Below are 9,494 nucleotides of genomic sequence, written 5' to 3'. Positions count from 1 at the left end.
CCAATTTGTTGAGCCGCATTCTGGTAACTTGCCCTCGCCGAGCAATGAACCGGCGCAGGGCATTAATGTACGAATCAGTGTCCAAGGATGTCGCAACTTCTAAATGCACGGCACGGCTCGACAGGCATGTGAAGATCACGCCCCATCGTTTGACACGAGAACGCTTTTGTTTCACTTCAAAAGGCCCGAAGTAGTCCACGCCGACTCTTGAAAATGGAGGTTCATCAGGAACGACACGGTCTTGGGGTAAGTCGGCCATCTTCTGTTCACCAACTGGTCCTCTTTGTCGGCGGAGCCAACACACTTAGAAATCACCCTTCTGACAGCTGATGGTGCATTTATCAACCAGTATTTCTCTCTCAATGAGCTAACATGTGGTTTCTCCCACTGTGGTTCAAGTCGGCGTGTTCTGTCTCAACAATATATCTGAAACATGGCTGTTTTTGGGCAGGATGATGGATTTCTTCTCTCTGCGGGCATGTTGGCCTTGTTCAACCGTCCACCTACTGCAGCATCCCATTCTCTAAGACAGGATCCAACTTCTTGATGTGACTGCTGAGTTTCACACCACGCCCTCTCTCGAGGTGCTTATTTCCCCAGCAAATGCTTGTTGTTGAACATATCTCAAGATAGCCATTTCGGCCTCATGCATGTCTTCAACCGTAACACGCACCACTTTGGGAGTATTCCCACTGACACGCTGTTCATCATTTTGGTGTCTTTCGAGCAGATGTGTTCGAATCTTAATGATCCAGGCTACACTTCGTTTAAGTGTGTACCAGGAAGAATGATAGTTGATGAGCTTGTCCACGGCTGTGGTGACACTGCTGTCTGCAACTACTTCTCCCACCTTTACTGTGTTGACCGTCACGCTCTTAACTTCTGGGTCGCCAGATAGAACGTCGTCCGTACTTCCTGGTATATCTCCCGGCCAGTCATCTTCTGCTGTCCACAAGAATTGCGGTCCACTTATCCACTCACTGTTCCTGAGCAACGCGGTGGAGTTGATACCTCTGGAGGCCTGATCTGCCGGGTTAACCTTCGTGTTGACATACCGCCACTGAATGGGCTCCGACCCCTCGTGGATCACGGCAATCCTGTTGGCAACAAAGGTGTGGAATCTTGCGGTGCGATTCTGTATGTAACGCAACACGGTCATGCTGTCCGTCCAAAACATAGATGGACCAACAGTCACGTCTAGTTCGTCCTTCAACATTTTGTCCATCCGAACTGCTACTGTGGCCGCAGTCAGCTCTAATCGCGGTATAGTGATTTGTTTCAGTGGCGATACTCGTGATTTACCCAAAAGGAAGGAGCAATGAACTTTCCCTTCAGAGTTTTCCAGTCGCAAGTAGGTTGCTACACCATAGCCGACTTCACTGGCATCAGAAAAATGATGTAACCGAGCAGATGTCACTGATCCAAATTCTGCTGGTTTCATGCATCTGTCCACAGTGAACGACGAGAGCTTCTCAAGATCCTGTAACCATAGGCGCCATCGGGCTGAGTACACCTCAGGAATTTGCTCATCCCATCCCAGCTGAAGTTTGCACAACTCCTGAAGTATGCGTTTGGCAGGCAACATGAATGGACCCAGGAAACCAAGGGGGTCAAACACACTGCTAACCATCGACAAAATTCCCCTTCTTGTCGGTGGCTGATTTTTCACAGCAATCTTGAAACGAAAAGCATCTGTCTCAACACACCACTGGACGCCAAGTGCACGCGTCAATCGGTAAGATGTCTTGGTTGAGGTCAAGGTCCTTGACCTCCTTAGCTCTTTCCGAAGCAGGAATAGAGTTCATCACCTCTCTGCTGTTGCTGATCCACTTTGATATGTGGAAACTCCATGACTCAAGACGGCTTGCAAATCTTCACTAAAGGATATGGCATGTTTTGTGGAATTCAGAGATTTCAGGCAATCGTCGACGTAAAAGTTCCGGAGCACAGTTTCAATGACGTCATCGTTGAAAAGGCCAGTGCAGTCTTGTGCTGTCTTTCTGAGTGCGAAGTTCGCACAACTGGGTGAGGAATTTGCCCCGAACAGATGCACCATCATTTGATATTCAGTAGGACATTTGTCTGTTTCGCCACCCTCCCACCAGAGAAACCGAAGAAAACTAGCGTCTTGGGATGGAACTTGCACCTGGTAGAACATGCTGTCGATGTCTCCCATGATTGCGATCTTTTCTTCTCTGAACCTTAGTAGAGTGCCGACTAATGTATTTGTGAGGTTAGGCCCTTGTTAGATTTTCATTCAAGGCAACCCCCTGGTACTTTGCCGCACAGTCGAACACCACTCGAAGTTTTCCCTTCTGAGGGTGAAACACGCCGTGATGTGGTAAATACCACACTTTCCCATTATTCAAGTGTAATTGTTGTGTGGGAACCTTCCGGGCATAGCCTTCGCCAATCACCTTGTTCATGAACTTGTTGTATTCCCCACAAAAGTTTTCATCTTGATCTAGTCTCTTCTTGAGTGAGGTCAATCTTTGTTCCGCCTGACGTCTGTTGTTAGGCATACTAATGGAAGTCGACTTGAAGGGTAGCCCGATAACATAGTGACCGTTGCTGAAACTCACCGATGCCTCGACCTCATCTAGAAATTGTCGATCATCCTTGGAGAACTCAGGAATGTCGTCTATAGTTCGTTCACTAAAATCGTGATTAAAGTGATCTTGCACCTGTTCTTCCAAGCTTGGAGCGACGACAACTTGTGCGCGATTGACAGACACGGACAGGTTTACCGTCTGGTCAGTATGAGCGACACCAAGTGGACCATTGATCACCCATCCTAGCTGGGTTTTCACTGCAAATGGGCCATCATCTTCACTGGGAATTACATCCCATGGTTCCATAGCCTTAGGGACGTTAACCCCTATCAGTAGGCCGACATCACTGTCAATTTCTTCCATAGGAATTTCACGCAAGTGAGGCCACTGTTGAAGGTCACCGACAGAAACTATATCTCTCCTCGACACCGGCAGGGTACGTTGTGTAAAGACTGGTGGTAGTTCAATCGCGCAGCCACCATTCAAAGACAGATTTCTAAACCAGAGATGACATGACTGTCCTGTGTCCTCTGCTGTCCCATTGTTAGCAGGTTGATCTTCGTTCTCTTACCCGACAGATTTAATTTTTTCGTGATGTCCTCAGTACAAAACGTGGCTGTGCTGCCGGAATCAAGGAAAGCATATGTTTCGATATACTTGTCACCACTCACGTGTTTTACTCTGACAGGCACGATAGCCACCGCCTGGCGAATGTCTCCGGCCCCCGTAAGGGTGTTTGTGGTTGATGACAATGCTGTGGATGTATTACCCACAGCGGTAACAGATGACTCAGAGTCACGAGGATTCACGTGCAGCATGGTAGGATGACACCTCTGGCACTGAGAACAAGTTAATTTCTGCCGGCACAAATCCCTACGATGGCCCCCTCTCAGACAAGCAAAGCACAAGCCCTTAGACTTCAGAAATGCATACCTCTCTTTTAGAGGCTTCCCTGTTACAGGTCTGCAACAGTCCAGTGAATGTGTGGAGCCACCACAGAACAAGCAGGGTTTAGCAAATGCAATACTACCGTTTGGCGGTGCAGAATTTCTAGTATAGCTAGAAAATATATCACCTACTTCACAACTGATTGTCACTAGTAAACACGTTTTTCTGCCGCCTCGCACAGGATGTCCGTCGGGCCAACTGATGACGTCACACAGCTTTGTCCGGGAAACTCGAAGTTACGAAACGGCCCCAACATCCCGGTCCCCTAATTGTAAGCGAGTCGCGACACAATTACACACTACGTTACAGTTCGATATCGCAAAGCTAGACTACACATGAAGATTGTCACATACATATACTTTTCAGTGACAGTTGGACAAATAGTTCACTCATTACAAAAGCGTTCTCGTGTCAAACGATGGGGCGTGATCTTCACATGCCTGTCGAGCCGTGCCGTGCATTTAGAAGTTGCGACATCCTTGGACACTGATTCGTACATTAATGCCCTGCGCCGGTTCATTGCTCGGCGAGGGCAAGTTACCAGAATGCGGTCAGACAACGGTACTAACTTTGTTGGGGCGGAACGTGAACTTGCTAGGGCTATTACCGATTGGAACGTGTCTCAGATTCATGGCTCCATGCTTCAAAGGAACATCGATTGGCAGTTTAACCCACCTGCTGGGTCACATCATGGTGGTGTATGGGAAAGAATGATTAGGTCGGTTAGACAGCTCATGAACAGTGTTCTCAGGGAACAAATCCTCGACGACGAGGGACTTCAAACTCTGCTGTGTGAAATCGAGTCTACACTCAATGGCCGACCCATTACAAGGAACTCGGAACAACATGACGACCTCGAGGCTCTTTCACCCAATCACTTGCTGTTGATGAAGCGTAACCCGATCTTGCCTCCCGGAGTCTTCAGTAAGACGGATAATTACTGCCGGCGTCGATGGAGGCAGGTGCAGTACATGGCTGATTTGTTTTGGAGACGATGGTTGCGGGAATATCTACCGCTACTTCAGGAACGTCAGAAATGGTGCAGCATGAAAAGAAATCTGAGGGTCGGTGATGTAGTTGTGATCGTGGATTCCAATGCTCCTAGAAATTCCTGGCCCATGGGTGTCATCCTGGAAACAATCCCAGATCCAAAGGGGTTTGTGCGTCAAGTGAAGGTCAAAACGTCGACGAACATTCTCACACGCCCGATTGACAAACTGTGTCTGATTCTAGAGATGGAGTAACATATAGGAGTATGTCTAGACATAATACTGACTTATTCTCAGTGTGGTGTAGGGATTTTGTGAAGCACATGTCTGGTTAGAGAGATTCAGCTACTTGTGTGTTTTTGGTTGAAGTATGATCATGAGTTGTGTTGATAATGTACATTGTGCGATTATTTTCACTTCAAAAGGCCCGAAGTAGTCCACGCCGACTCTTGAAAATGGAGGTTCATCAGGAACGACACGGTCTTGGGGTAAGTCGGCCATCTTCTGTTCACCAACTGGTCCTCTTTGTCGGCGGCAGCCAACACACTTAGAAATCACCCTTCTGACAGCTGATGGTGCATTTATCAACCAGTATTTCTCTCTCAAATGAGCTAACATGTGGTTTCTCCCACTGTGGTTCAAGTCGGCGTGTATCTGTCTCAACAATATATCTGAAACATGGCTGTTTTTGGGCAGGATGATTGGATTTCTTCTCTCTGCGGGCATGTTGGCCTTGTTCAACCGTCCACCTACTCGCAGCATCCCATTCTCTAAGACAGGATCCAACTTCTTGATGTGACTGCTGAGTTTCACACCACGCCCTCTCTCGAGAGTGCTTATTTCCCCAGCAAATGCTTGTTGTTGAACATATCTCAAGATAGCCATTTCGGCCTCATGCATGTCTTCAACCGTAACACGCACCACTTTGGGAGTATTCCCACTGACACGCTGTTCATCATTTTGGTGTCTTTCGAGCAGATGTGTTCGAATCTTAATGATCCACACTTAAACGAAGTGTAGCCTGAGTGGATAAGTGGACCGCAATTCTTGTGGACAGCAGAAGATGACTGGCCGGGAGGATATACCAGGAAGTACGGACGACGTTCTATCTGGCGACCCAGAAGTTAAGAGCGTGACGGTCAACACAGTAAAGGTGGGAGAAGTAGTTGCAGACAGCAGTGTCACCACAGCCGTGGACAAGCTCATCAACTATCATTCTTCCTGGTACCCCGGCAGATCAGGCCTCCAGAGGTATCAACTCCACCGCGTTGCTCAGGAACAGTCTTTTACGTCGACGATTGCCTGAAATCTCTGAATTCCACAAAACATGCCATATCCTTAGTGAAGGATTTGCAAGCCGTCTTGAGTCATGGAGGTTTCCACATATCAAAGTGGATCAGCAACAGCAGAGAGGTGATGAACTCTATTCCTGCTTCGGAAAGAGCTAAGGAGGTCAAGGACCTTGACCTCAACCAAGACATCTTACCGATTGACCGTGCACTTGGCGTCCAGTGGTGTGTTGAGACAGATGCTTTTCGTTTCAAGATTGCTGTGAAAAATCAGCCACCGACAAGAAGGGGAATTTTGTCGATGGTTAGCAGTGTGTTTGACCCCCTTGGTTTCCTGGGTCCATTCATGTTGCCTGCCAAACGCATACTTCAGGAGTTGTGCAAACTTCAGCTGGGATGGGATGAGCAAATTCCTGAGGTGTACTCAGCCCGATGGCGCCTATGGTTACAGGATCTTGAGAAGCTCTCGTCGTTCACTGTGGACAGATGCATGAAACCAGCAGAATTTGGATCAGTGACATCTGCTCGGTTACATCACTTTTCTGATGCCAGTGAAGTCGGCTATGGTGTAGCAACCTACTTGCGACTGGAAAACTCTGAAGGGAAAGTTCATTGCTCCTTCCTTTTGGGTAAATCACGAGTATCGCCACTGAAACAAATCACTATACCGCGATTAGAGCTGACTGCGGCCACAGTAGCAGTTCGGATGGACAAAATGTTGAAGGACGAACTAGACGTGACTGTTGGTCCATCTATGTTTTGGACGGACAGCATGACCGTGTTGCGTTACATACAGAATCGCACCGCAAGATTCCACACCTTTGTTGCCAACAGGATTGCCGTGATCCACGAGGGGTCGGAGCCCATTCAGTGGCGGTATGTCAACACGAAGGTTAATTCCGGAGCACAGTTTCAATGACGTCATCGTTGAAATGGCCAGTGCAGTCTTGTGCTGTCTTTCTGAGTGCGAAGTTCGCACAACTGGGTGAGGAATTTGCCCCGAACAGATGCACCATCATTTGATATTCAGTAGGACATTTGTCTGTTTCGCCACCCTCCCACCAGAGAAACCGAAGAAAACTAGCGTCTTGGGATGGAACTTGCACCTGGTAGAACATGCTGTCGATGTCTCCCATGATTGCGATCTTTTCTTCTCTGAACCTTAGTAGAGTGCCGACTAATGTATTTGTGAGGTTAGGCCCTTGTAATAGATTTTCATTCAAGGCAACCCCCTGGTACTTTGCCGCACAGTCGAACACCACTCGAAGTTTTCCCTTCTGAGGGTGAAACACGCCTTAACGTCCCTAAGGCTATGGAACCATGGGATGTAATTCCCAGTGAAGATGATGGCCCATTTGCAGTGAAAACCCAGCTAGGATGGGTGATCAATGGTCCACTTGGTGTCGCTCATACTGACCAGACGGTAAACCTGTCCGTGTCTGTCAATCGCGCACAAGTTGTCGTCGCTCCAAGCTTGGAAGAACAGGTGCAAGATCACTTTAATCACGATTTTAGTGAACGAACTATAGACGACATTCCTGAGTTCTCCAAGGATGATCGACAATTTCTAGATGAGGTCGAGGCATCGGTGAGTTTCAGCAACGGTCACTATGTTATCGGGCTACCCTTCAAGTCGACTTCCATTAGTATGCCTAACAACAGACGTCAGGCGGAACAAAGATTGACCTCACTCAAGAAGAGACTAGATCAAGATGAAAACTTTTGTGGGGAATACAACAAGTTCATGAACAAGGTGATTGGCGAAGGCTATGCCCGGAAGGTTCCCACACAACAATTACACTTGAATAATGGGAAAGTGTGGTATTTACCACATCACAGAGACATTCGCCAGGCGGTGGCTATCGTGCCTATCAGAGTAAAACACGTGAGTGGTGACAAGTATATCGAAACATATGCTTTCCTTGATTCCGGCAGCACAGCCACGTTTTGTACTGAGGACATCACGAAAAAATTAAATCTGTCGGGTAAGAGAACGAAGATCAACCTGCTAACAATGGGACAGCAGAGGACACAGGACAGTCATGTCATCTCTGGTTTAGAAATCTGTCCTTTGAATGGTGGCTGCGCGATTGAACTACCACCAGTCTTCACACAACGTACCCTGCCGGTGTCGAGGAGAGATATAGTTTCTGTCGGTGACCTTCAACAGTGGCCTTACTTGCGTGATATTCCTATGGAAGAAATTGACAGTGATGTCGGCCTACTGATACGGGGCATTGTCATCAACCACAAACACCCTTACGGGGGCCGTTTGTCACCGGGGCAGGTACGTCGCCGACTGACACACATGAACCTAATGTTGACGAAAGACAGAATAGTGCGATGGGAAATTCTGCACCGCCAAACGGTAGTATTGCATTTGCTAAACCCTGCTTGTTCTGTGGTGGCTCCACACATTCACTGGACTGTTGCAGACCTGTAACAGGGAAGCCTCTAAAAGAGAGGTATGCATTTCTGAAGTCTAAGGGCTTGTGCTTTGCTTGTCTGAGAGGGGGCCATCGTAGGGATTTGTGCCGGCAGAAATTAACTTGTTCTCAGTGCCAGAGGTGTCATCCTACCATGCTGCACGTGAATCCTCGTGACTCTGAGTCATCTGTTACCGCTGTGGGTAATACATCCACAGGCCAACAGGCCAACAGAAGATTTGATAGGCCTACNTTTATGGCCCAAATATTGAGTTACTAGTATATACACATGTATGTTCAATCCCCCCCCCCTCTATGCAGTTAGTCACCGGTCGTGTGTTATTCCTGTTAGAGTTATTCCCCTTCCTTCAGTAAGCTATGTCCAGTGTGAAGAGGTATATATGCAAACATCGTATGTCTTGAACATTGACTAGCATGTTGTGTGAGTATGGTATGGTTATAAATCTTTATTAGTAGTTGTTTTCAAGTGCTCTCTGGTACAGATTAAGTGTATCATGTATTGACGAGTATGTAAGTTTGTGTACTGTACTTATCTTGTGTTTATTTACTGTTTCAGTAAATCGTGTCCTGGCACGCATCTTACATTCAAATAAAACCAATAAATCGAACGGTATAATTACAGTCTTTATGTTTATGAGCAAACAATCTGTAATTATTTTTTTTCACCAGGTGGTACCGGATCATACATGGCAAAGCCTTCGGAGTAGCTACCTAAAAGTCATTGTAAGAAAGAGCTCTGCCAAAGTAGGCAGATAGTCTACAGTCAAAGTGTACAGTCAGCCCACGTAGGATCACGCATGGCGCGTAGTGCAGGGCTAACAGTAGCCCGAGCGACTGACGGCGACCAATCAGCCCGTGCTGCGGCAGCGGTATCAAGCGGTGCAAACCAAAGAACCGAATCTCTTCGACGAGGGGGAGTTCTCACCAACTAACAGTTTACCCTACGTATGGTGCAGTGCAACACGGCGGATAGTGACAACGAGAAATACAAGATAGATACTCCTACCTTGTACGTCGTATCGTCGCCACGCGGTCTCCACTCCCTCACGAGCGCCTCAGTGCTACTGCGCTCTCTCCTCTGGACCCAGCGTTCGTTCTGGCTTCGGTGCGGTTACAGGGGCGGATTCAGACCGTATTTGCCAGATTGGGAAATACAGTCTAGATTTCAAAGTGCCCTTCGAAATTTTGCCCTAAAAAATACAGAAAACAATTTGATGGAATTTGGCTATATTCTTTATTTGTTTTCTTTTTCTTCTGATTCATTGACAG

The 9,494-nt window shown here is 47.5% G+C and overlaps 4 protein-coding genes across 4 annotated transcripts; 1 reads left to right on the top strand and 3 right to left on the bottom strand.

The window, feature by feature from the left end:
- Positions 1–562: 562 nt before the first annotated feature.
- On the bottom strand, positions 563–1,630 carry LOC106814173. Its single transcript, XM_014818469.1, has one exon. It carries the CDS (start codon positions 1,628–1,630, stop codon positions 563–565), a length of 1,068 nt encoding a protein of 355 aa, XP_014673955.1.
- A 174-nt stretch (positions 1,631–1,804) lies between these two features.
- Positions 1,805–2,176, bottom strand: LOC106814172. Its single transcript, XM_014818467.1, has one exon. The coding sequence runs from the start codon at positions 2,174–2,176 to the stop codon at positions 1,805–1,807; it is 372 nt and encodes a 123-aa protein (XP_014673953.1).
- Positions 2,177–4,834: 2,658 nt separating this feature from the next.
- Positions 4,835–5,374, bottom strand: LOC106814171. The gene has a single exon (XM_014818466.1). The coding sequence runs from the start codon at positions 5,372–5,374 to the stop codon at positions 4,835–4,837; it is 540 nt and encodes a 179-aa protein (XP_014673952.1).
- A 178-nt stretch (positions 5,375–5,552) lies between these two features.
- On the top strand, positions 5,553–6,697 carry LOC106814170. The gene is made up of 2 exons (XM_014818465.1): positions 5,553–5,642; positions 5,726–6,697. The coding sequence occupies exons 1-2, from the start codon at positions 5,553–5,555 to the stop codon at positions 6,695–6,697; spliced, it is 1,062 nt and encodes a 353-aa protein (XP_014673951.1).
- The last annotated feature ends 2,797 nt before the right edge of the window (positions 6,698–9,494 follow it).

Source organism: Priapulus caudatus, unplaced genomic scaffold (assembly GCF_000485595.1).
Source record: "Priapulus caudatus unplaced genomic scaffold, Priapulus_caudatus-5.0.1 Scaffold879, whole genome shotgun sequence".
Taxonomy (NCBI): Eukaryota; Metazoa; Priapulida; class Priapulimorpha; order Priapulimorphida; family Priapulidae; genus Priapulus; species Priapulus caudatus.
The sequence above is the reverse complement of the archived record's forward strand: the minus strand, read 5'-3'. Positions and strand labels throughout refer to the sequence as shown.

Coding starts and splice junctions, on each gene's coding strand:
- LOC106814173 (XM_014818469.1), bottom strand. CDS start 1,630: ATGGTTAGCAGTGTGTTTGACCCCCTTGGTTTCCTGGGTCCATTCATG.
- LOC106814172 (XM_014818467.1), bottom strand. CDS start 2,176: ATGGGAGACATCGACAGCATGTTCTACCAGGTGCAAGTTCCATCCCAA.
- LOC106814171 (XM_014818466.1), bottom strand. CDS start 5,374: ATGGCTATCTTGAGATATGTTCAACAACAAGCATTTGCTGGGGAAATA.
- LOC106814170 (XM_014818465.1), top strand. CDS start 5,553: ATGACTGGCCGGGAGGATATACCAGGAAGTACGGACGACGTTCTATCT. Junction 5,643..5,725: donor TGACGGTCAACACAGTAAAG/GTGGGAGAAGTA, acceptor GTACCCCGGCAG/ATCAGGCCTCCAGAGGTATC.